Genomic DNA, 27,998 nt, shown 5'->3' on the forward strand with positions numbered 1-27,998 from the left:
CTAAGGACCTTGCTTCATGCTTCATAGTTAAAAGATTCAATCACACTAGAACCACCACATCCTTCAACTGTCAATTCACCAACCTTCCCGTATCTGTACTCAAATGCTCTCCCTTTCCTCCCGTTAAAAAGGGAAGAAGACAGATGAGATCCTGCGTTCCGGGATCAGATCATCTCTCATCTTCTTAAAAACATCCCCCCTACCATCACCCCTCTTTGCTTTATCATTCCTGTGAACATCAAACCTGGCTCAGGGTCTCCCCCAAGGCTGCAGTCTCTGAAGACTAGACAGGGCGGAAGGACACCTGCCAAGCTCACTCACAGGAGGCTTCAGTTCCTTCCCACGTGGGCCTCTCCATAAGGCTGCTGAGAACACAGCTTCACCCAGGACAAGGGATCCGAAAGAGAGAGAGAGAAACACCCACCAGAAGCCACAGTCCTTCTATAATCTCACCTCATCCCTTTGATTGTATCTGATTCATTAGAGTCAAGTTCCTGAAGTCAATACTGAGGGTGGAGAGAGGAATTAAGCTTCACCTCTTGAGAAGAGTATCAGAGAATTTATGGACATATTTGTAAAACCACACTGTGTAAGAATTTAAAGTTATTCTAAGTTATTCTAAATTTGATACTGAATCAAAGTCATCTCCTCAGTCCAGCATGCACTCAGGGCTCTCTCTAAACATCCATCCCAGCACCCACCCCAGTATCACTCAATCTCTTCAGCCAGTTCAAACCCTTTATCACATGCTTTCTTCACTCCTGCAAACATTCACACTCCTTCTTTCTTTTAGCACACCTTCTTTAGAACTTTTATATCTAGTTCTGATTACAATACTATGAATTGACTTAAATGCTGTGATGTAAATACGTCTGATTCATTTTGTCTATGACTTACATACTGTGATTTTATTCCTTGAGAGTCAGGACCATGTCTTCTCCTCAATCTGTGTCTTCCACAGTGCCTGGTATTGGGCGACGTACAATCACTAATGACTCAATCCATCTAGCTAGCTAGCTATAGAAAGAAAGGGACCTTAAAATAAAACTGGGTATTTTATATCTCTCTCGTTAATCAACGTTTTTACAAGATTGTTTACATTATAAGGAACTGGCTGTCTCAGGTTTCGCTTGGTGTTGCAGCTCAGCCCTGCCTTTTCTCTCTGCCTCCACTACATCCATGTCCTCCTACAGCTTAGAAGCAACTGGCATGAAGACTTGGTCCCACTCTCATGTCTGGAACCAATCCACAATCCTGACCTTGGATGTGAGGGCACTGATTAGTCTAATCCTGGACTCAGACTCAATCTGACCTTGCACCTGTACTCTGACAGTTGGCTTCTACACTATTTTAGCATCCACTTTTTATCACCTCCGTGCTTCTGATTAACTAGATTCTTTGTCCTACGTTTGCGTTCCATACTTGGTGACCACTTTAAGGATACGTGGGATTTGTTTTAATCAAGTACGGTAAGACAAGTAGACACAGAAATGACAGCCATGAAGGAAGGAGTTTTATATATTCACAGATACCTAGAAATAGGAAAAAGAGCAAGCCACAAAGGGCCATACACGGAAGCACCAGGGTCCTCCAGGAGCCAGAGGAAGCAATGGGGAATCATGGGTAAGAGGTTTCCAAAGGAAAGAACAAGTGAGGCAGGGTAAGTGGGTTCAGGACTGGCTAGTGTGAGTAATTCCAGTGGGCTTTGGGGAATAAGGGCTGTCCCACGTTGTCCGGTACCGGCCCTGGGGTGATTTAGGGCAGGGGAGGTAGTGACCTGGAGTAGACGAGCTTGAAAAAGTAAGTAGTGGGGGGATCAGGGCTCTGGATTGGTTGGTTTGCGTGTGAAGACACGCTCACAGCCATGCTCATTTACTACCTCAAAAAACTAGCTAACCCTGGGAGAAGCGAGCCCTCCAGGGTCAGCATGGCCCCAGATGTCAAAGCATGAAATATAAAAACTAGAAAACAGGACTATTACAGTAACCCACGTCAGTCTGCCTTGGTCCTGCTTTCCCCCTGCTGGTTCGACTTACTCAGATAGCTGTCAAATTTACACAACATCAGCACAACCTAGGGAGGAGAGAGCTGGTTCTGAAACCAGATACACCTGGGTTAAAATACCTAACTGCTCCACCAATGACTCCTTCTGCAACCATGGACAAGAACCTTAATATCCCCGAACGTCATTTTCTCATCTGTACAATGGAGATGATAACCATGCCTACTTACTGCAGGTACTAACATCCATAAAGCTCTCTGCCTAGGGCAGAGTAAGCAGTCAAAATGTGTCAGCCATAATTACTATTCCTTCTCCTGCTCATTTCCCTGAAACTGTGCTGTATGTGATTGATACACAGCAGACATTAATAAATATATGTTGAAAATGACTGAACCAACAAAAGAGAGAATAAAAAAAAAAGTCAGTGAATAGTTCCAGTTCTTTGACTAATCATAGAAATGCAACAATTTTCAGACATAGGTGAGAATATCTGACAGGCTGGACCTTGGAAGTGAGGCCTGGGTTTGAAGCCTAGCTTTACAATTTAACCCCACGTCACTCTCTAAAACAGGACGGAGATGTTATTGGTACCCTCTCCACGTCCATCCCTCCTTCCCCTTGCTGGGCGAGCCCCCATTTTGTTCTGCTGTCCAAATGTGATTCAGGGGAGGGCAACCCTACCTCTATCTTCAGGGACAAATCCTGGAGGGCCCATTCCCATTGCCAGCGACTGGCTTACAAATGGGAACATGACCCCTTCTGCTCTAGTCATTGTTCATTTGGCCGGGAAAGTCTCCCTGTACAGCTGCAGCCTTCTTGCAACCATGAGGGAGGCAGCCTATGGCCCAAGTTAGCAAGCTCAGGGCGGCAGAGTAAACACGTGGAAAAGCACCTGGGTCCTCTGCACAATAACAATAGCTAACATTTAATAGGCGCTTACTCTGCTTTAGGTATTCTTCTAAATGTTTGTGCGCATTAACTCATACGATCCTCATCACTAATACCTGGTGGTGATGTTTTTATCACTGTTTTACAGGTTGGGAAACTAAAGCGTGAAGAATTTATGCAATTTGTGCAAAGTCTCAGAGTAACACGAGGTAGACTCAGGATTTTAACCTACAGTTGGGTTTCAGAACTTACATTCTTTGCCTCCTTGCTTTACTGGATCTGGAAAACGCTATTGAGACAGAATCAACCAATTCCCTCTGGGCTTGTGATGAGATTTAAAATGTCTTACTAAGCCAACATGAACTAGCGTTTTCGCTAAATGCAGCTGATGGCATCCTAATACATATACTCGGATTCTTCATCTTTAAAACACGGATAATTCTCCATGCCTCCTGGGGTTACTGCTGAGATTAAAAGTTCAATTAATGATAATGCTCCCCCCAGTTCTTCTGGATCACCTCCTACTGTCAGTCATCACACCTCTCAGGGTTTTCCATCAGCTTCCTGAACTTCTTCTAAGACTCCACCCAGCCCAGGAGTGATGTGTGCCTCCAGTCTCTGCCCATGCAAATGTGTATAACCTCCTGGGAGCGACCAGGCATTGCCTCATGTATAAAAACCAACTCATTACTAAGCAAAATTATTCTCCTAATAGATACTTATTATAATGCAAACTTGACTCTGGAAGATTTTATTTTCTATTCTTGCTTTCTTCGTAATTAGCTGCAAAACCCAGTTGTGCAGTGAAGAGCTCAGTGGATTCTCACATCCTAAATCAGCTCAAATGAAGGACAGTTACATTCTCAGCTCACTTTCAGGACATATTAACCAACAGCTCTAATTTATAGCTGTCATGTGAAAATAATGGAAAAGTTATGAATACAAAATTTAAAATATCAACTTTAGGCTAACTTCCTCAAAAGGGTAAAACAATGGGAAAGAAAAAAAATTTTGTACCTTGATCTGTGCCAAATCCCTGGAAGAGAAGGTTTCTTGATGGTCTAAGGAAAAGACTAATGCCTTCTGACAAGACTTTTAAGATATATTACATCCTGTTTTAAAAGAAAGTGCTCATTACTTTAACAAGTTGTTGAGCTGAATGTGTATTTTGCAGATTTTTCAACTGCATCTTTGTCATTTCTGATTTTTAAAGCTCTCTATAAAAGCTAAATGATATATGCATTGCACTTCCAAAATCCAACCTTCCTTGCTTTCCATTCTATATCAAAAGGCTTCTTACTGTCAGTGTAAATTTAAATGTCTATAGTACTTTATACTTTACAAAGTGCATTCCTAGTCATTTCCTTAATCCACAACAATTCTAAAAAAGGAGATAGGACATATATTCTTATCCAGATTGTCCAATAAATTTGTAAATTTATTTATGCTTGTTTTCTTTCATTTTTTCATTTATTCAGTCATTATTTATTTGATAGCCATTATGTACCAGGCACTGTTTTAGGCACTGAGGATGCACAAGGGAATAAGTGACCATCTTCAGGAAACTTAAATTTTGGCAGGAAGACCACACAGTAAATAAGTACACAAATCAATGAGGAAGCCTAGATTCAACTTTAGAGCTTTTTCAGGACACCGCGCCAACCATCTGGTCCAAATTCGCTAATGCAAACGTTTTCTTTACCACAAATTTTGGCAGTTTGATTTCTTGGACTCGAATCTCTTTTGGGTTTCCACAAAGTCTCCTATTTTTTCATTTCCCTGAAGTAATCCAATGGACAACCGTCAAAACGATATTTAATAACCAGCACATTCAGAGCACTATTACATTCCCCCAAAACAAGAGAACTGTGGACTTAAATATTGACTTAAGGAAGACACATATGCACAGGTAAGGGTTTATGTGCATTAACTTATATGATCTTCATCACTAACTGACACAAAAGCTGGACCCAGGCAATCGGAGGCCCCTCCCTGACTCCCCTGTCCTTGGAAACGATGTTCCATCCACCACTCCCACCATTCCCTAGAAGCTATTTCAAGGATGTAGCCTTGAGAGAGCAGGTATTGTTGGGACCATCTGGACGGCCTACATGCCTGAACCCCACTAAGGTCTCTGCATAAATTCTTAAGATTCTGGCAGGTGGGTGCAGAGATCTACTTATCTTGTGGCCACGGAAGACAAACCTCTTATGTAAGTTGCCTTGCTTATTACACCGGCCACCTACCCATCCAGAGTGATCTGCCTCTTTCTTCAGGCTTTCCCTGCCCTCTGTGCATAGCACCAGCTTCAGATTTCACCCGAGAAGTCCCCTAGGTTGTGAACCCACACTAACACCAGGCAGGAATGTTCTCATCACTGTTTGACAGATGGAGAAACTGAGGTCTGGAGAATTTGTGCAATCTGCGCATGGTCACATAGTAATCAGTGGTAGAGTCAGGACTTCAACCCACAGCTGGGCTTCAGAACTTCTGTTCTTTGCCTCTTTGCTCTACTGGATCCAGAAAACGCTGTTGAGACAGAATCAGCCAATGCTAAGACCTTTTTTTCTTTTAACCTGGAAAAATACATTTCACATTAAATTTTGAAGTACAAATTAATATCCTGCAAGAGTCTACCCATTTAGTTACCAGCAGTTGTCTGGCTACACAGGGTTTCTATAGGACAGCATCTCAAATGACTGCCCTCGCCTGTTTTCCGTCTCACAGCGCTCACTAGCTGTTTAACTTGTTCCATGCGTCATTAGTAATCCATGACTTATTTGTGAAAGTGCAGGGACAGCACTACTACAGACCTAACACAATGAATATCTTATTAGGAAGAAATTAACAAATGAATTGCTGCCGATCAATAGGTGTTGAAGAGAAAATTACAACGATAGTAAAGCTTAAATAATTTATACACAACATTGATTTTTTCATTACATTAATTATTTCTTTATAGCACACATAAGGAACTTGGAGAATAAAACTTTCAAAGCAAAGAAATTTATCTGTGGTGGTACTGTAGGCTTAGGGCTGAACTTAAAAGACAAAGAATGGACCGTGATCGTTGACGAATATTTTTAAGATTAAAAATGCATCAGGTAATAAATTTGACACTTCCGGTGTAGCTAAGTTCCTTCATGTTGCCCGACGTTTTTAATACATAATACTTTTGTTATTTATTTATCAAGAGAAGTACTGATAGAAATGTTTATAAATAGAACGATCCATTAATCCACCCCCTCCATCACTTATGGGGAAGGCACAATGACAAACTCGATGAAGCTATGTGGGAAACATCACATTCTCTGAAACCTCTCCCAGAGTCTTTCAGTTAACTGGACTTAAATCCAGTAGAACAGAGTAGAGGTTCCTTATTGCTAATAACTTGCATGGCTGGTAGAAAACAATCCCCTAAGGCCATTTTATCACGGCAAGTAGCTTTCCTACAGATGTAAGGGCCTGAAGATGATCCTCGTGGTTACAGACCATTGCTGACTCCAGCCACATCACAAAACGGTGTCCCAGAGAACAGTAAAAAAGTGTTGTGCATAAAGGGGGCTGTGAAAAGAGGGTGGAGGTAGACGTGTTCTTCGTGGATGGTGGTGCTCCCAGCAGCTCCAGATCCCCTCCCACAGATGGGAGAAATGACACACGCGCATCAGTCCCAATCGATGTGCTAGGTACAGACACTGCACTGAAAATGGCTTTGTCATCTACAAATACATACGTTGAAGAGCATTCTGCTCATGGCATTTTGACTCTGGAAGTTAAAGAGGCGAATTAATGGTTCTTTTTTTTAATCTTCTCTGAGTTTTCTCAGATACCAACTTCATTTAACAATTTTTCAGCATCTAATACTGGGCTCCAGGTTCCTAATGTATCATACAGAGTTGCACGAATGTATACTTTCAGGCACATCCTATCTTCCCCCAACAAATAAATATGGAAGTAGGGTTTCAAAAGTCCTATAAAATTAAAACTAAAAACATTTGAATAGTTTCAAGTGTGATATAAATATTTTTCTTCCCTCACCTGTTACCTTCAGAGACTTAGAGCCACATTAATATTATTCTTAATGTTCTGGAAAGTACATCTAAGCAACAGAAAATATCTCATCTCATATATGTGCTTTTGCAAACTATAGCCAGTTTTGCAAACTATCTTGTCATGTCTTAACTAATACTGTTACGTAACTTCAAATCAACGAAATACCACACAGATAAAATATAAAATGTATTGTCCACTCCGCATCATAATACAGATCTAACTCCCAATATGTCACAATCACCAACAGACCCTGGGGCACTAGGGTGACCAAACACCTGAATTTAGGATCATTTTTATTACTCAGTGAAAAGTCACTTGTTTACGGTCATGGTTCCATTGCTGAGGGTCCTTTATTGCATCCACCATTCTTTGGGTGGAGACTGATTCCATACAGAAAACAGTAATTCCATACAGAAAATATATGTACAGGTACTAAAATGTTTGAAAAGGAGGAGGGGATTTGTTCTCAGTCTCATTTGTAGAACTGAATGCAGGATTCATAAAATGAATTAGAAGAAATTCCAAACTGTTTTAAGTCCCTGTGCAAGTTATTCTCCATTTTCATCCACTCTGCCCCCCACCCCCACCCCATATCCATTCTCCACCTCTCTCTGCCTTGGTGAAGTACAGGGAATGAGTAGCTTCAGGTAAATTCAGCCACAGGAAGACAATGGAAGGAGGCAAACAATTGGGAGGAGAAAGGAGTCAAGCTGTTTCTTCCCCACCCCTCCTCTTGGTCTCAGCTCCAAAATTCCAGCCATGCTGCTTTCTAGGAACAGCTCCAGGGACGGGGGAGCCCTTCCTACCACTGAGACCGTAGCTCCTGTCAGGCTCCTGCAGACAATGGATGCTGATGCTGCCTGCCTGCCTCTGCCCCTTCAGCCCGGGGTGGTTAACTGTTTCCCCTTGTTACCAGTTGCAAAGAACCTCACGTCCAATGTGGGTGCCCTGACCCAGTCCATCCCTCTGTAACTAGCCCCATGGCAATCCCAGAGGGTGCCCCTGTTTGCTGCCAGGACCTACAATACAGCTACCAGCGTTTTAAAGCAGCAACTGGATACAGAAAAAGAATGCACAAGTGAATAAAAGAACACCAGCAGCATTCGACTACACCAGCACTGCGAGTCGGATCGCCTCCTAGACAGAGGATTACGTCCCATAAACGCACCAGTGAGACAAACCACGGCATACGAGGCGCATTTCTGACCTCCATGCTCACTATCACCTTCTTCCTGATTCAGTTCTTTAAGGGCTTCATTCCTCACTTTGACGACTTTTCCTCTCCTTCTCTCCTCCTCTGTAGCATCCTTCTAATTCACACTCCACGCCATCACTGTCTGTTCTCCCTTCTTTACATGCCACCTGGTTCTTTACTGTGTTACACGGGTCCCACCTGCAGATTTCCACACACAGGCTGTTACCCTACACCTATGGTTAAAGGAAAGTCACTTTTACTCTTCCTTCTGGGTCTATGTTTTCATCTTTGAACTAAATCTATAAAATTCTACAAGTTTCTAATTAGAGCCCATAGAATCTAGAAGCCATCATCCAGGTTGACAGTCATATATCCATAACCCTGAGTTCTTTGGAAGAAATATTCTGTAAAATCTAATAAATAAACATGGTGCACAGCAACATGGCTAGCTTTCCTACCCTCTTATGTTTATAAAGAAACTAGAATTCAGGGGCAACTGTGAACATATGGTGTTAAATGCAAGGTTCTGACAATAAATGACCCAGTACTTACCAATAAAAGCATGGTACACTATTCATAATAGCAATGAACTACAAATATTTATGTGCCCACAGGCAACTAATTCAATTTCACTGCAGGATTCCTTCATTTATGAATTTAATTGTATGTGTTTAAACATTTTTTGTTGCTGTTTCATTAATATCCCATAAAAAAATAAAATGATACGCTGAAGAAAAGAAAGAAAGTGAGTTTCCATTCAACAGCATTCATTAAATGCCCACTGAGTGTCCATGGTATCCTAAGAATTAACATTTACTTTTATCATTCATGGCTTTTCTTCTGCACCACAGCTTGCAAGTTCATTTTTGCATCATGAACGATGAAAAGTTCCAGATTCAAAAGGGGTAGTACAGGTTTAAGTATCATTTTATTTTTTCACACAAAACAGCACAGATGTATGAGATGAGTCCCATGAGAAAATAAAAATGGTGACTTTTTCTGTGTCAGGCTCTGTTCAAAGAATGCCACATGCATTGTTAGCACTCATCATGAGATAGCACTATTATTCCTCCCATTTTCCAGACAAGGAAATTGAAGCACAGAGCAGTAATTGACTTAGTCAGGGTTAAGTGACAGCAAGTGGCTGAGCCAGATTAAAATCCAGCTGGTTTGGCTTTGCAGCCCATGCTCTAAACACCACCCTAATTACATCCACACGTTGGCATCAGTACAATTTTCAGTGGCTAATACATTTGTCATTGACTTCCTTCCACTTCTCTTGAGCACTTTTTTCCTGACTCAGGGTCTCCTCCCACTGCTCTGCAACATCACAACCTCTAACCAGAATCACCTTAACCATCTGGCTTTAACCAGCAGTAATCCAGAATCTACATTATGTTTCCTTTGCTCATCCTCCCATCCTACATCAGAGTTCCAGTGCTCTCCATGTAGGCTGGTATTTTTTCCATAAGTGAGAATGAACAATGAGATTAACCTTTCCAAGAGGCAAGAACATCTGTTTGCACCCAGATAAATTTCTGATATGTGGCATACTCTAATAGGAGAAAACTTCTAGAATGTTCCAATAAGCCCTTGACTCTACATTTATGTTTACTCCTCTTCCAGAGAATAAGGGGAATTGACATCTTGCTAATTATGGAAGGCAACTACTAACAATTAGAATGTACATGACACAAAATAAGAGAGGGAGGACACAAAATGTTTGATAATTCCATCTTTTAAAGAACCAAAGGCTTGTCAAGTTATACGGATATTTTTACAAGGTAATCTAGAGCATAGAGTATTACTTTCAGCTGACATTGATTGAACGTCTTCTATAGGTCAGTCTCTGTGCTGGGAACTTTACATATGTTTTGCTGAGCAACTGTATCTGAGAGAGGAAGATATAACAAGTAACGCCGTCGAGGTTAACAAGTGTTTAGGATACTTCCCAAAACATAGTTAAATACTTAGCTATAATTAAAACAAAGTTATATTAGCCAGTTAAAATCAACAGAGAATTTATACATGATATCCGTAATTTAACAAACTCAAAAATAAGATAATTAATTACTGCAAAATATTAATTTGGGCTCCCCCTTTACTTGTTTTCATACTAAACCTATTTCTTGGCCCAATAATTTATTTCATGACTCTTAAAATCACATTAGGATTTGCCAGTCTCAATTAAACCTGTTTAATTCATTATCAAGCATAAATAACTTTCAAATGGCATACGCTTCTGATTGTCCTTAGTCAAGACGAGATGATAATAATTAGCTTTGGGGAATAATAATATAAAAGTCTAAGATTAAGCAAATCCACACTGCTACTGCCTAAATTTACCATTTTCCATGAACATGTATATTTCTCTGAAACCAGCTCTTTCAAAAATCCCAAGGTAGCCAGCAAGAAAAAAGGTAGAAAAATAAATCATCTCTTATCATTTACCACTTCCAGTTTTATCTTCACAACTCAAAAAGAAAAATAAAAAAAAACCCGAATGGGTTTAATTCAATCTCTCTCTGATTTATAACAAATACTGGTGGTTTGAACCAGAAGCAATACTTTAAGAGGCCCTGTAATGAACATACAAGTGGATATGGCATACAGACAGAACAATCTCTGATCTTCTTGGTTTTATACTGAACACAAACCTGGTGGTGAAAATTAACCTTCTGTGCGGTTCAACATTTCTAATTAGAAGAGACATCAAAAAGATTATCCCTTAGAAAGCAGTAGGGCCATAATATTCCGGTCTTTGAAACAGAGCTCTGCTGCCTCCTTATATATTGTAGCCTGCTGTCTAAAGGAAGAGCAATAATCAGATGATGTTTCAAAGTGGTTATGGCTTTTTGTGGCAAGTTGTGTTATATTTTCTCATCTTACCTTTTTATACTTATTATTAAGAACCAGGCATTCTAATATACAGGAACTGTTTATTGCTTTGGACTCTGATGTGTAAAATGCTTTACCAAAAGTTTCCTTGGTAGAAATGTTTGCAAATCTTTGAGAATTGACTAGTTCACTTATAATCCTTGTGTGTGTGTGTGTGAGTGTGTGTGTGTGTGTGTGTGTGTGTGTGTGTGTGTGTGCGCGCGGTGGAGGTTGTTTTATTTTCTCTGTATGGGGCAAGAAAGCGCAGAAGAAAGATACTCTGAGCTCAGCTTAGACTAGAACACAGAACCTTAAAATGAAAGGCTGTCCAGCCTAAGCCCTTCCTCAGGAAGAAATTCCTTTTACAGAATCAGTGATTAATTAGCTACGTCTAAAATGTTCATTGCGGGGGGGGGGGGGGAGCGCCACTTCACAAGGGTTCATTCTCATGGTAGGCAGTGATAAATTGTATGAAGTTCTTTCTTATTTTGAGCTGAAATCCTTATCCCATCACTTCTATCCTACTTATCCTAGTTCTATCCTTAGGAGAAATACAGAACAAGTCTCCTGCACCTTCCCAATCTCCCTGCCTTGAATATTTGAGGGCAATTTGTATGTATTTCCTGTATTTTCTATCTCCGTATTAAATACTACCAGTTCCTTCAATTATTCGTCATGTGACATGATTTCCAGATGTTGTGAGTAAATGGGAGTCGTAGCCTGACACAAAATTTTTCCCAAAATTTAAAAAAAAAAAAAGATCTGAAGGCTTATTTCTCATTTATTTACAACTGTAATTGACATAAGTAGAAGGACTGTCCAGATCCCAGTAGTCCTCCCAGGAGCTGTATCAGTGCTAGCTCCCCTTCATGTGATCACACACACACACACACACACACACACACACACACCACGCATGGGATGGGTCTGTGATACAGAGTGGGTCAGAGAACCTCATTTCCCTGGCCACACTGATTGGCAGAAAGGATGGTCCCAGATTTCAAGCCTGACAAATCAGGCATCCCCCCAAGGTTTTAAACAAACTCAGAGAAGTCTTGCTTTCCCTCTCAGCTTGTAGAGCTATTAGATCTGACAGCCATTTACTCATTTTATGGAATAAACCAATTTGATATAATCAGTTCAATACGCAAAGGGGCATGGGGAGAAAAGTTCCCAAATCTCCAGTTCCAACCATTCTTGAAACCAACTCAACCCCCGTCTTTCCTGTGGTCTGGCTATTAAGCCAGTTATTCCCCTCTGCCTGAATTGAGTTTGAGTCAGGTTTGTATCATCTGCAACACAGAGGGTCCTAACTAATACAACATTCATAAGGCTCCAAACACTTTAACAGGATCAACAGAATGGGGGTCATAAAAGAAAACAATTGCCATCCCACTCTGCAAGAGGTATGGCTGGAATCTCTTTCCATCACGATTTAAGAACGAGAACGATACTTGCTGGAGAAGATCAAGGTCTATCTTCCCTAATAGCCTAAGCTCTTTGTTTATTTATTTAAAACTGTATTTCTAGAACTGTCACAGTGCCTGGCCCATGGTAGGTGCTTAAGACACACTCCATTATACCTGTCATAGTAAAACAGAAGACACAAAAGGCAAAACATCAACGATAAACCACCAAAACGATGACATGAGTTCCCTGGGGAAAACTTAGACATATCATTGCACCTCCTTAGTATTACATTACCCACTTGCCATGTAAATTTTGGGACTAGATTATCTCTTCAGTCTTTTTTACCCATAAAATGCTATCCATACTCAATTATGGTAAAGAAGAGTCTTCTAAAGACCTGGGCATACAGATCAAAAAGGGGAAACACACTGTAACAATGAAGGAAGCATAAAGACAATGAGAAAGAATAACCTACCAAAGAAATAATAGAGAAAAGACAGGAAAAGAAAAAGAATGGGAAGAAGTCGTTACTAATAGATAAATATGTCATGCAGATAAACCATCTTCCTGTTAGCTTCCTGTCTCATTCTAACCAAATTCTGTGGTCAGAAATGCCCTCTGCACTGGATCCAAACTGCCAGCCCAGAGCCTTGCCCTTCCCTGGGCCTGGATAACCCAAAGGATGGCTCCTTCCACTCCACCAGTCTCCTTTTGAGAGCCAGCTCCCTGCTTCTGCCTGTGATGTTAGGGGTTCCAAACTCCTCTGTCACCAGTCCAGACTGTTTCTCTTGTCACCAACAGAATGTACACTCCATTATACTGTGTGCCTCCCATCCCTGTTTCTCATCCTGTCCCCTGCAATGACTGAAGCCCAAATGTCCACAGCTTTCAATTTATTGCCAAAAGTTTGGAACTTAGGATTCTGTCTCCATACAAACAATCATAAAATGGCATCTGTATTAATTAAGGTGACCCATTTATACTGAGCTGCTCTAAGGAACTGACCACATTCCTTTTGTGAAAGAAGGCGTCAATTAGGGAAAACATTGTTATTGCAATTGACAACTAATATTTAGTATTACTACACACCTGCATATCAAGTATTGAGCACTATGTACCAGCATACTACGCTATGCACAGACACTATGCCAAGCAGTTCGCATGCATTTGCTCATTTCGTTCTCAAAACACCCCTAAGAGGGAAATACCAATTATTATCCACATTTAAAGATGGAGACTCTGAGGTTCAGAAAGAGTCACTTACTAACTTACACAGCTAATAAGCACAAGAGACATATCCATCTGACTCCAGAATCCTCACTCTTACGCCTTGCATGGCCAACAAGGACACTGATCCCTGTGATAAATGGGGAGGGGGGACCTTGGGAGAACCAAAAGCAAAGAGACTAGGGAACCAAAATCAACATGATCTACTTCTCGGTTTGGCTCAGAGTCAGCCCTATTTGAAGTAGAACCTTGTTTCCATTATGTAGCCATAGATTACCTGCCATTTTGCATTGTGGAAATGTACCCTCTATTATCCAGGCTAATCTAGTTGACTGTAGAATGCTGTACACAGACATTCTAAAGACAGACAACTAATTCAATCTTCTCTGCAGGGAAGATGCTACTGAACATCTCTTCAACTTTTTCCCTATTGCTTTTGATGCAGGGCACTTCACATAAGCCACAACTATTTCTTCCTAAGGCGTTTAGAGGAGAAAAGTAATTGAGAATACCAGGAAAAGAAGAGAAGGTGAGGATGAAGAGGAAGAAGGATTACCAAAAATGGTACCCAAAAAAAAAAAATGACAAAAAGTTTAAAACAATGTTTATAAAAGGGAAACCAGTGCAGGTTATTATCTGACAACTTGCAATTCTGAGAGAAATGAATGTTCATGGTCCATCACCAAACAAAGAAAGGCATTTGACTGTGCAACAGAAACCGTATGTTCAGATAGCCAAGAGGTGGCATTATCCTAAATCAGAGAGTAGAGAGATGCTGAGTATTTCCTATAGAAGGAAGACCTCACTGCTGTAATCTATGCAGGGTCTGTTGTAGCAACAGCATTTCATCACTAAGCTAAAATCCAGTTTTCGATTCCATAATCTCTAATTCCTCCAAAATCTTCATCTACTCCCGAAGACTTTCATATACATTGGCAGAAAATAATGCCAATCCCTACTGAAGAATCACTAGATATTTCTACGTAATAATTAGTCTTTAGTTTTAGTGAGATAGAAGCTGGGAACCAGATTAGCAAACTCTCTGGGGTCATTCAGGAATTAATACATAAAGGTGTAAATGCAAAAAGTACCATTTGGAGTGAAATATAACAGAGACTGTCGCTCATTGAAATAATAGTCTTGTTTGGTAGGAAGCTTGAGAGTTAATTATTCATTGAAAAACTGCTTTAAACAAAAATAGAGGGGCAGGATCTAAAATACTACACAATTAGAAATCTTTAAAAGTAAAATGTCCTTAAAATATACTAAGGAGCTTACTGCTTTCAATCCAAGTCCAACCAGTTTCTTATTCTAACTAATTTCCATTAAACAGGGAAAGGAGCAGGGAGGAGAGAAAGTATTTGAAAAACTGCCAGAGTAAAAAATCCCATAATGAAATTTTGCTCATTCTTGAAGAAATGAGGTAGAATTAGATGCTTCAGTGGTGGTGAATTCCAGAATCTGGGCAGCTTCCAGTAAATGAAGCTTTTCCATAATGTCAAATGCAAAAGCTATCTGATATCAACATATTGAGCTTGAGTTTTTAAATTCCTATTTCCTTACACCAAATTGTTTGAAACCTTTGAGATAAAAACCTCAATAAACTACTGTTTCAAGCTTTTAATATTTTAGTCCCTTGAGCAAGCATGTCAGATTAATCTTCAAATTACAATGGGCAGAAAGAACATTCAACCAAATTCTTAAGCCTATGCCTCTCTCGAAGGATGTTAATAAGGTAAGCAGTTTCACTGGCTATTAAAATTTCAAACTTTTCCTGATTCTCAGCAACATTACTATTTAAAAGTGGGGGTGGGGTGGGAAAGGAAGCCATTCTGTCCTGAAAGAAGTTTCACTTATTATCTTCGTATTCACTTAGCATTTAGCACACTGACAGGCACACAGTAGGCATTTAACAAATACTTTCAGAATGAGATGATGGATTGGGCTGGGGAGGGGGGTGGAAATCTTGCTGAGAACAGCATGAGTCCAAATCCTGGCATTGCTCAGCAACAAAGCCCACTTGCAGAATTAGGGTTATCGAGGTGAGCAGGAATTTGAACGTGTATCTTCAAAGCTGCATCAAGAGAAGTGCTTCCTGAGCAGGAGAGCAGCCACCCTACTAGAGCCACTTAAAGACGGAGTAGACTCATCTCTGGCTTCTCCATGACCGGAAAACTCCTGCCCTGCCTCCGTGCAGCTCCCCCTGCCTTTTACCTGGTTTGAGTTTCCCCTCACAGAACTTAGGTACAGGATTCGACCTCTCTGATCTAACCCAAGCCTCGCCGTTCCACGGTGTTCCGCGCGTCTGCTAAGAGGGAGGCCACACCGTGCTAGGCACATGGAAGGACACACACAGGACGACTGCTCCCGAAACCTTTGCGGGCGGGGGGACGGCGCGGGAAGCGATGGGGGCGAGGGGAGGAGCGAGTTCAAGACCGGGGCACTATCCAAAGGTTTCTTGTCTCTCTCCCAAAGCCTCGGCCCAAACCGCTGGAAGATGCTGGGGAGCCACCTGCACGCCGAGGGAGAGCGGGATCGGGACTAGGGGGAGAGGGCGGGGAGGTGGCAAGAAGCGAGACGGGGCAAGGGACAGTACCTGGTGTGGCTGTGGTTGCGGGGACAGTCTTTCTTCTCCATAATGGCCGGCACGCAGTTGGTGAGCTCCGTCCAGTCGGCATGCAGTCCGCAGCTCCAGCCGGTGGAGAAGCGAGAGAAAAGCCACGTCTCCTTCTTGCCCGGCCGGTGGCAGGTGCACTTCTTCTGGCCGGCTTTGCAGCTACACGGCTGCTCCAGCCGGATGTTCTTCACCAGGTGCCGACCGAACGTGGTGCCCCCGGTCTTCTGGATGTGCAGGAACACGATCACGTCGCGCCCTTTGATGTTGAAATCCACGAAGCGGGTCAGGTCCTTCAGGGTGAAGTTAAAGCGCGGCACGAACCGGGGCAGGGAACCGTTCTCGGGGGCCTCCGGGTCCGGCTCCTCTTCCTCCTCCTCAGCCTCCTCCTCCTCCTCCTCCTCCTCCTCCTCCTCCTCCTCCTCAGGGTCCCCCGGCTCCTCGTCCTCGTCCTCCGGCGCCGCGGCCCCCCGAGACCCCTCGGGCGGCCCCCGAGGTGGCGGGGGCAGCTGGGGCCGTCGCTCCCACTCCTCGAGCGGCGCCTGTGCCCGGCGGGCGGGACTCGGGGCGGCAGGCTGGCCGGCCTCCCCGGCGCGGGGCTGCTCCCCGAAGTTGGCGCAGGAGCTGGTGCAGGAGGGGGACACGTACTGATACATGATGACCACGAAGAGGAGAGTGAGCACCGGCGTCAGCAGCCACCTGTTGAACCTTTCATCCATGGTCCCGCTCTCAGGCCGGCAGGCAAAGCGGCGGCGGCAGCGACGCGGACTGGCGCCCGCTCGGAAGTTTCGCGGACTCCGGGGCGCGGCTCCGAGCCCGCCGCTCCTCCATGCCCCTGACGCCGAGGCGTGCGGCTGGCTGGTGGCCCCGCGGCACTCCGGCGCTCCGGGGCTGGCAGAGCCGGGCCTGCGAATCGAGAGGGGAGGCAGGCGCCGGCGCGCGCGGCGGCGGCGGCTGCGGCGTGGGGCGCCCTGCGCTCCCGGGGGCGCCCGGCTCGGCCGGCTCCCTGCTCCGGCCCCGGCGTGGCCAGGCCCTCAGGCGGCGCGGGGCATCCCGCCGCCGGCGCTCAGGCGCTGGGGAGCGCGACTCGGGTCCTGGACCTGCCTCGGGCAGCCGGGCAGCCGGGCAGCTGCGGCCGCGAGCGAGGGGGCTGCATGAGGCTCTACAGGGCGCCGGCCAAGGGCGAAGGCGCGGCCCGGCCCCGCCGCCCGGGCTGCACGCGGGCCCCACGCCCCGCACGCGCGCCCCGTGCCTTTGCCCTCAGGTCACGAGGCGCGGGAGCCGCGAGGGCGGACGGCGCTCGCCGCAAGTTTGCAGAGGAGCCCCCGCAGCGGCTGCGGGCGAGGCGCTGGTGCGGAGCCGCCTCCCCGGGCGAGGCGCACTGCTGCTCCGGGTCGGTCCGCCCAGGCGCGAGCACGCAGACACACTAGCACACACTGGCTGGCACCGCCACAACCCGCCAGCCGGTGTGACAGGAGCCCTGCTACCCGCAGCAGAAACCTGCCCTAGGTACGGAGCATGCGCCAAAGCTTTCCACAGCCCCGGAGGAGTTTCCAGGGGAGGAGTCCGCTGCTCCGCGGGGCTCGGAGGAGGCAGCCGGGGGTGAGAATCCCTTCAGCCTAGAGCCAGGAGAGATTTGGGGAAAAGGCAAAGGCGGAGCGAGGAGAGGACGCCAGGAGATCTTCGCTGGCGCTGGCGCTGGCCCGAGACCTCCAAATCGGCAGCTTTCTCAATCTGAGAGCGGACAGAAATCTGGCCAGTCTATTCGCAGGGATAACACCTGCCTATCGCTGGGCAGACTCACCTAGACTGGACTTTACAGGAGTTGGCTAGCCTCTTGGTGGCAGCGGGTAATTGGCTCTAGACTGCTTTTAATTTCTACCCAAGACATTCTGACTGGCGCTTAAGTTTTTTGGTCCTTCCTTAACTACAAACTTGGGGTGTTCAACTCTTCGACTTCATTCAACCAGCTCCATTCATCAATTACCCATTAGGCGCCTACAGTGTATGAGGCACTGTGTTCAACGCACACTTCATTTCTTCCAGCACCAGACAGTTCAGCCCACAACCATGCAGCACTTAGAACATAAGAGGAGTTTAGAGGTCACCTCCTAAAATTCATCCTACTAATACACAGTGAGCCCCTAGATGTGCAAGATTCACCCCTTCCCCCCAGTGTGGAGGATAAGACGTACACTGAGCTGTATTTCACAAGCTAGAAAACTGTTGTTTTGGTGTGGATCTTTTTAACTTTATTTTCCAAACATCTGAATTTTGCATTTATCTGAGAACCAAATCTTTGTTTAATAACAGTTTCTGTTTTTCAGGTAATGAAATCATCAAATTGGAGTAACTGCCCCTCTACAATCTCTGGACTTGCTTGACTCAAACGGAGAGTGGCAGTGTACTGAAGGCAGACACCATGCAGTTTGATTCCCTCCTGGCTGCTCTGCCAGTCCTGGTCTCCTACACCTGACATCCATACCTTCATAACATCCAGGCTTCCTTCTTGACCTGTTTATGGATCTATGAGGTAATTGTCTCTTCCTGAGATACTGTGCTGATTTCTTTCATTTGTCAGACTGTCCCCTTCACAGCCATCAGTTAAGATCCAGATTTCTTTCAGGATGCTAACGCTGGCTCGTAAGAAATTATTTTTATTGTTCTAGGCAGATTGGATTCTTCTCAACAAAACTTCCCTCCCCTGCTTCCTTTCCTCTTTTCAACTCTATAAACAACCACAGTGTCCTTCCTGGTACTGTATGAGACTATGTTAGTAAGGAAGGTGAGATGATTCAGTTTCTTTAAAGCTGACTTGATTCTATTTCTTTTTCTCTCACTGAAAGTTTAAAATCCTATTAGTGGCATCACACTACTCTCCAAAGCAAGAAATTGTGATAGAACAAAAACCCACTAAAACCCAACGATTATTTCCTGAGTTCATCTAGTTAATGGTGTTATTTATTTTTTTAAATATGCTTTTGCTTTAGCAAAGTTAAAATCTATTGTACCTTTTCATATTACTTTACTTGAGAAGTTTGTCATTTTCTATAAAATCACTTGATATCACATAGATAAATATAACCTCATTAGCTACCCAAATGTATAACCTGAGTGCTGGTGGCAATTCGTATAGTGGAAAGCACTTTCCTAGCCATTATCTCATTTGTTTCTCAGAACAACACTCTAAGGAGATGAGAGAATTACAGTCCTCTCACTCTATGATTGGGGGGAGGGGATTGGTTTTAAGACCCCTCTCCAAAATCCTGGGTTACTCAAGTCCCTTATTTAAAATGGTGTAGTAGTTGCATTTAACCTATGCACGTCTTCCCATATATTTTGGGTTTTTTTAACTGAAGTATAGTTGATTTATAATGTTGTGTTAGTGTCTGCTGTACAACAGTGATTCAGTCATACATATATATACATATTCTTTTCTATTATAGATTATTATAAGGTGTTGAATATAGTTCCCTGTGCTATACCAGAGACCCTTGTTGTGTGTCTATTATATATATGATAGTTTGTATCTGCTAATCCCAAATTCCTAATTTATCCCTCTCTCCCTTCTCCCTTTGGTAACAATAAGTTTGTTTTCTATGTCTGTAAGTCTGTTTCTGTTTTGTAAATAAGTTCATTTGTCTCATTTTTTTAGATTCCACATGTAAGTGATATCATGTGATACAGTTGTCTTTCTCTATCTGACTTAACTTCACTTAGTATGATCATCTCCAGGTCCATCCATGTTGCTGCAAATGGCACTATTTCATTCTTTTTTATGGCTGAGTAGTCCCATATACTTTAAATCACTCTAAATTACTTATAGTACCTCGTACAATGTAAATACTATGTAATAGCTGCCGGCACACAAAAAATTCAAGTTTTGCTTTTTGGAACTTTCTGGAATTTTTTAAAAAATATTTTCAATCCTCTGTTGGTGGAATCTGAGAATGCAAAACTGCAATATAGAGAGCCAAATGTATAATATCCCATTTGAGAGATGAGGAAACTTAACCAAGGAAAACTAGATGAAAGCAGAGGCAGGATTAGAAACCACTTACACCACTGAATGTATTCAAATCGCCATTGAAAAAATCCCATGAACATCAACAACAGAGCCCATAGTTTCCTCTCTCCTCTCTTGAGGTCCTTGGAGCTGAGGCGGAAAGAATCGCAACAGAACAATTAAATCATTTTTCCTGTCCCTCCAGCTTTACAGGCAAAGCTGAGCGATCTCTACACCCTGTGTTATTTTGGAGCCTAGCCTGTTACTTTCCAGACAAACAAGGGAAAGACAAGACAATCTTCCCATGATTGTATCATTGTTAAATTATTTAGGGGAATTTCAGAAGAAGATGTTATAGCAAACAAATGTAACAGCTTCTGTTGCTAACAAAACGTATGTTTCCATAAATAAGTGCACCTTTCACCTTTTTCAAAGAATATTATCCCAGAAGATCTGTTTTTTGCTTTCAGTAAAATCACAACTCATGGAGTGCCATCATTTTCTTGAGGTAAACACAAGGAAAGCAATTCATAGAATCAAGCAATTACATAGATAATCCAGACGTAGACCCAAGTGTTCATTTTCGATGATAGGTAACTTTGGCTGTGTAAACAGTCTGTCTCAGGTGTGGTCTTCCTATTCTAGTTGTGGAACTTGGTGTGAACTAATCAAAGCTCTTAAATAACATGCAATAAACAGGCTTCCTTATCTACAAGGGCAGACTTCACATTCAGGCGAAAATGAATAGAAAATTTCTAAAATTGAATGCTCTCCAGGTAAAAAGGAAAAACATGTTTGCATTCAGCCTACTATAGTTACTCCACCATGACACCAGCTGGCAATTGTTTCTGGCTAACAGATTGCAGCTACTATGATTCCTACACAAATTATTAAAATAATAAAAATAATGTTTTCAAAGAGCTTTCTTCCACTTCCTTTGCCAGTCTAGCAATGAGCTTGACACTATCTGTGAAGCAATTTGTTCACCTAATTTTATGCCTTAATAAGCTTTACTACAATTATTTTCTTGCCTGATTCCTTCTCTGCCCTAACTTTAGTACACTTCCTCCCTGTTCTTCTCAAATATTCCCCTACCCGTGAACAACATTGCACTCCCCTAGGATTTAAACTTTTGATTAGAACAGTCCCCATTTAATCAAGTTCAATTGGGAGATAAAATTGCATCTCAACTTCTCCATTTTCCCTTTGGTGCCAGAAACTGCCTTTGAGATTGTTGAGGAAACCCTGGAGAGATTAACAGTCCAAACAATCACAGAGAATACTTTCAGATCCCCTACATTTGCACACAGGAGTATATGGATATGAATGCCCTTCAATACAGATGAAAAACAAACTAGACTGTGTAAGTCATTGACAGCGTAAATCTCTCCTTCAAGAATTCAAAGTGCTCATATACACTGAAATGTCTTCTTTTTTTTTTCACTTTTGTAAACAAACCAAAAAAAAAGCCCCCCAGGGTGAGCAGTTTTGCAAATAAGCGGCAAAGCAGTAGCTTTATTTTTCCGGAGGAAGTTAAGCAGAAGAGTTTGAATAGACATTGAACAGACAGGGCAAACTGCAGAAAGAATAGTGATGTATACCGAATGTATTCCAGTTCACTACATGATTGTAACTTTGGGGCAACTATAACCCTCTATACTGCTTCCCATAAAGTTCTATTTGTGTGAACAGTTCATTCTTCGCTTTATTGTGTAATACTCTTCATCCACCGTTGCCAGCTGCCAGCGAGTGATGAATGGAACTACGCTACCTGTATGCACAATGTATTCATTAACTTCGTATTGTGTAAGCAGATGCAATAGTCTTTTCAGAGGAGATGTTCATTTATTTCTTTAACAAGAATTTGTTAAGCTCTTGCTATGCACCAGGTGCCCTTCTGAGTGCTTTGGATACTGCATTAAACCAACAAGACCAATAGGGACCCTGCCTTCTTGTAGCTTATGTTCTAACCATGGAAAAACGAATGATGAATAAGTAAACAAAATTCATTCATTTAATCCAAAGATATTTATTAGGACCCTGCTATGTTACCAGGTACTTTGAGGTACTTGGGATATTTAAAGAAATAATTTTTGCCCTCGAAGGTTTAAATGCAAGCAGGGTAAAATAGTTGGGCCTTGCTGGCCACTGTAAGACATTTACCCTGAAAGAAATGCGGAGCCACTGGAGGATTTAAACAGTTTTTAAAGGACAGTTTTGTTGAGAAGAGACTGTAGGAGGGCCAGCGTAGAAGCAGGAAAAGCAGCTAAGTGGTATTCGGCAACCGAGAGAGGTGACAGGGCTCAGCCCAAGACATGGTGGTAGCAGAGGGGGTGGAGGGAAGTGGTCAGATTGCCTGCGTTTTCAAGACAGAGCTGTCAGTGTTGGTGGGTTGAATGCGAAGTATAAGAGGAAGAGGGAGCCAAGGATGAAGCCAAGGTTTGGGGCCCTTGTAATTGGAAGGACGGAGCTCCCATCAGCTGAACTGAGGCCCTTTCTGTCTGCCAGCCCCTTTGGTTCTTCTACAACCTTCTCTCAGGGGCATCTTTGCATCTAAGTCAGTGGTTTTTCAACCGTCAACAGACCCAGCACTCATTTTTGTTGAACAAATATTTTTAAATAATCCCAACTTAAATATCATAAATAATATGACTCTACATACCCACATAATTTGCCAGACTAACAAAAAATGTTTTAATTGTAATGTTAAGGAAATACAAAAAGAAAGTTATTAATAATGGAGCACTATATATTTCAACATGTAAATGCTCAGACCTGACTACAGTAGACAACATAAAAATGTAATCAGATGCCTGTGTCTCTTAAATAGCTTGTGTGGATATAAGAGAATTAAGATCAGAAGCCATCCCTTTCAAACTTGAAAGAGCAGAGGTGTTAGTGGATACTAGAATTAAAAATAATGTTAGGATAAGTAAGAACAGTCTTGACTTACAAATAAACATATGATAAGAAAAAGAAGCAAAGATCATGCACCAAGATAAACTAGATTTTTAGAGTGAACAAAACAGGAAAATATGATTCTCATAAATGAGCTAGGTTTTCTTTTTAAATGTTGGGTCAAAATGCTTCTCTGTAATATAAAATATCTCAAGATAACAGACTTTCTGTCTTGAAATACTACTACACATCAAGCCAATCTGATTTCTGAAAGTAGTGGAATATTTGAAAGTCATATGGAGCCAGACAATTCTATCATTGCAACCACCAAATAAACACAGTAGGGTCTCCCCATCATTCTGAGAAGCCCAAACACCCCCCTAGGCATTGATACCACTCCCACTCCCCTGTCTTTCCCTTGTCAATGTAAGTCAGTATGAGGAGATAAAGAGACTGAAACAGCACACATTTTTTTCCTCATTCAGTCAGACTTTGATTCTTAATGGGTAAAGACACACTTCTAGAATTTTTTTTTACATGATACCTATTTTTTCTTCAAAAAGTCTGGTTTTGCATTTGAAACCAAAACTTGCAGATACTAATCACCAAAGGTCACATAGTTAGTAAGTAATGCTACTTGGATTTAAACCAGGTGGTTAGCTTTCACAGATGGAGAAAGTGACTGGATTCCAGACAGATGTTGGAAGCTAAATCAACAGGACTTGCTGAAAGATTGGATGAGGGGGAGTGGACAAGAGATGAATCAGGGATAATTCTGAGGTTTGTCATTGGAGCTGCTGGAAGGCTGACAGTTCTAATTACTGACAAGGGGGACGTGAAAGAGAAACCAGCTGGGAGGCTGAGGATTCAGGAAGGGTGAATTCTGAGTTCAGCTTTGGATAAGTTAAGTGTAAAATACTAATGAGACTGTGAAATGGAGATATTAAATATATGGTTGTATCTAGAATTTTGAGCTTAGCTATGACAGGAGAGGAAATAAAACTGGTGGTTTTAATAACATAGGTAGCATATAGCAATGAGTGCTCTATAAATATTTGTTAAAGGAGTCAGTGAAAGACTCAGTAAGCAGTTACTATAATCCAAGAGAGAAATGAGACACAAACAAAAGGAATGGCAGGGGAACTAAAGAGCAGAAATTTGAGAAATATTCCACAGGTAGAACCAACAGGACCTAGTGACTAAGCATGAAGGTGTGAGAGAAGGGGAAATTGAGGATGACTCAAGGTGTCCCAGATTGAAAGTTACATGGTAATACCATGAATATGGGAGGAGAAACAGAATAAGGTTGGGAGTGAAATCAGTATAATCATTCATTCAGCAAACTGAAATGTTTGCATTTTTCAAAAAGGTTTAAGCTTCAAAATATTTCCATTTCATTTTAAGGACGAAAGCTTTGAAAATATACTTTCATTTTTCAGCAGTGAGACAGATAAACTTAGTTTAATTATTAGCTTTGGAAAGAAAAGTCTAGGTAGAAGTATATTTTGTAAAGACTGTTTCCTCTTTCCTAATATTTCATATGATACATCAGAATGCAATGCTCCTTTTTTCCACATTGGCAATGAATTTTATCTTCTCTCTCTGGCTTTCTCTCTCTCTCTTTCTCTCTCTCTCTCTCTAAGAGATCTTAAAAGCACCTCTCTCATAAGAAATCAAATATCTGAAGCAGCTCTAAAAGATACTGTAGGTAGTTGTTCTTTGCTCTGTTAGGATGGCATTTTTCCAACAACACAGAAAGGTGGATGACCGGAAATCCCCCTGAGCGCAGACTTTAAGTAACACTCTTTTTAAAGCACATTGCACAGTATTTTACACTTAATAAGTAATAATACACTGAATATTTTACAATTAACACACTCACAATTTATACTTAAATCTTCTTTAAATAAGTTACAAAATAAATATGCTCCCCTTTTAAATTGCCAGATGAGTTTCCACAAACCGGTTTGCTAACATGTGCCTAGGCTCAAGTCCCTGACAGGTCTTGTTCAAGTCTTAGGTGGGGTGAAATAAGCATCTATCCTTTTGACAAATCATTCACCTTTGTTCCTTCTACGGTTGGCCCTTGGTGTCTGCAGGTTTCCTATCCAGGACTGAACAAAATTTCAGTTGGTTGAATCCCCAAATGTGAAACCACAGATACGGAGGGCCAAATGTACTGATAACAGTCTTTTTAGTATGACCTTTTGCCACCATTTTGATTGATGGTCTGATGAATTTTACCATACAAGAGCCAAGTTCTATTACATATGTATATATACATACATATATATGTATGTATTCATTTATCAAAGACTGGTCACCTTAACCACACAGCATATTAGTTATTGGGCAAAATTATTTTTACCACCTTCTGATAGTTGTTATATAGAATCTTATTATCTACAGAACTTTAGTAATTATCTCCTTTTTTCCCCTGAGCAGTTAGTAAACACTTACTGTCCTCAGAGGATTTTCTTAAATCTTTCAGTTCCGCTCATTATTGTTCTAGTTTTCTATTTTGTCAAGAAAGCATATTCTAACTGTAAAAAAGAAAAGAAAAAACCCAGTTTAAAATAGCTATAAACCTGCCTACCCAAACCCTAGCCACGGTCCTACACACAACCTCAGAAGTGCATATCTATTTTTATTCAATTAAAAAGATAAGTATTTGTTTTAAAAATCATGCTTTGAAATGCATGGGGTTTTATCCAATTAATTCTTAATTGTGCTCCAGACACCCAAATTCATTATACTTTATTTTGCAGCGAAAGTCATTTCAAAACAGTTGTTCTTTATTCCTCAAAAGATTAAAAATAGACTTAGCATATGATCCAGCAATCCCATTCCTGGGCATATATCCAGAGGGAACCTTAATCCAAAAAGATACCTGCACCTCAGTGTTCATAGCAGCACTATTTACAATAGCCAAGACATGGAAACAACCTAAATGTCCATTGACAGATGGTTGGATAAAGAAGTTGTGGTGTATTTATACAGTGGAATACCACTCAGCCATAAAAAAGAATAAAATAATGCCATTTGCAGCAACATGGATGGCCCTGGAGAACATCATTCTAAATGAAGTAAGCCAGAAAGAGAAAGAAAAATACCATATGATATCACTCATATATGGAATCTAAAAAAAAAAAGGCAAATGAACTTATTTACAAAACAGAAACAGGCTCATAGACGTAGAAAACAGCTTATGGTTACCAAGGGGGAAGGGATAAATTGGGAGTTCGAGATTTGCAGATTCAGACTGATATATACAGTATATACAGTGCAGGTATATACAGTATATATAAAATAGATAAACAAGCTTATACTGTATAGCACAGGGAACTATATTCTATATCTTATAGTAACTTACAGTGAAAAAGAATATGAAAATGAATATATGTATTCTCACGTATGACTGAAGCACTGTGCTGTACACCAGAAATTGACACAACATTGTGAACTGACTCTACTTCAATTAAAAAAAAATTTTTTTAAACAGATGCTCTTTCATTTTCCTCTTTCCATGGAGTGTAGCTGTCTACTGATGATTCTTCCCAGTGAATTGCTCTTCAGCATTTCATGCTAATTCTTCCCAACTATTGTTATTGAAATGTTGTCCTTGTGATTTTATAAGGCAATGAGACATCATTTAAGTGACTAACGCTAACATGCTGTCCTGTGTCCTAATGTAGCAAATGCAGAAACATCCCATCCCCCTGAAAAAAAAAATTGAAACATCTGTCTTTCTGGGCTTTTGTTATAAAAACTCTTTGCTAAAAGCACAAATTGACAGAGCAAGATAAAATGATCATGTGCTTCACATGATGACTACTTATCTTAACCAAGTGCGTCACCCATGCTTGGGGAGGAGTGGGTTGGAGAGGTTTGTTTGCTTGTGGAGAATTAAAACAAACACTAGACCTTGACTACTGCTCTTCCCTGAGTCTCCTTTATCAGCTTCTGTTTCATCACTTACCTGTAGAGTTGAGTCTGTCTAGACTCTATCAGCTCCCTCGTCTCACTCCACCACACTCCAGTGGCAAAGACCCGTATCTCCCACCACCTACCTACACACACGCACGCACGCACGCACGCACACACACAATCCTCAGCAACCGTCGATCAGGAATACTCTTCCACCTCATGATCCGTCTTGTCACTCATGACCTCGTGATCCACTCAGCTGAGACATCTCTTCTGTAAAGCGATTGGGATACTCCGTAAGCCCTTCTGATGCAGGTGAAGTTGTTACTCCTTCCTCTGTTCCACCTCACTACAATTATGTAGCTCTATTACCATTCTGTGCTTAAATGATGTTTACATGACTGATTCTTAAAGTGAGACGGTGAACTCCTTGTAGGCAGGCACTATTGATTACTGATTTCTCCATCCATCTAGCTGAGGTAGGCAGAATTCCAACGTGACTCCCAGTGACCCTTGCCCTTGTATTGTCCCATCCATCCTGTTGTGTGTGGGCAGAAGCTGTGATTCTGTTATGTTATATGGCAAAGGGAGATAATGCGGGTTAGATCTCAGGCCTTTAAAAGCAGAAGGTTTTCTCTAGCCAGTTGCAGGGGAAGAAGTCTGAGAGATTCATTCCCACTGACCTGGAAGAAGCAGCAGTAATCATGTTGTGAACAGGTCAGGAGGGACCGCATGGCAAGGAGTTGCAGGCAGCCTCTAGGAGCTGAGAGCAATCCCTGACCAATAGCCAGCAAGAAAACAGGGACCTCAATCACACAGCCTCCAGAACCTGAATTCTGTCAAAACCTGAATGAGCTAGAAAGCAGGTTCTTCCTCGACAACCCCAGGCAGGAAGTCAGCC

The 27,998-nt window shown here is 42.0% G+C and overlaps 2 protein-coding genes across 2 annotated transcripts in view; one reads left to right on the forward strand and one right to left on the reverse strand.

Annotated features, from left to right (window-relative positions):
• The window catches only part of HS6ST3 (heparan sulfate 6-O-sulfotransferase 3), a 582,522-nt gene extending 564,761 nt beyond the window's left edge, over positions 1-17,761 (reverse strand). Inside the window, exon 1 of the mRNA XM_006191426.3 lies at positions 16,249-17,761. Within this exon, the coding sequence (XP_006191488.2) occupies positions 16,249-16,985 (737 nt within the window). The 5' untranslated portion in view covers positions 16,986-17,761. The remainder of the gene's footprint in view (positions 1-16,248) is intronic.
• LOC116668659 (collagen alpha-2(I) chain-like) overlaps positions 16,981-27,998 on the forward strand; it is a 38,155-nt gene continuing 27,137 nt past the window's right edge. Inside the window, exons 1-2 of the mRNA XM_032496762.1 lie at positions 16,981-17,868; positions 18,594-18,799. Of these exons, the coding sequence (XP_032352653.1) occupies positions 17,096-17,868; positions 18,594-18,597 (777 nt within the window). The 5' untranslated portion in view covers positions 16,981-17,095 and the 3' untranslated portion in view covers positions 18,598-18,799. The remainder of the gene's footprint in view (positions 17,869-18,593; positions 18,800-27,998) is intronic.

This window comes from Camelus ferus, chromosome 14 (genome assembly GCF_009834535.1).
Source record: "Camelus ferus isolate YT-003-E chromosome 14, BCGSAC_Cfer_1.0, whole genome shotgun sequence".
Lineage (NCBI taxonomy): Eukaryota > Metazoa > Chordata > Mammalia > Artiodactyla > Camelidae > Camelus > Camelus ferus.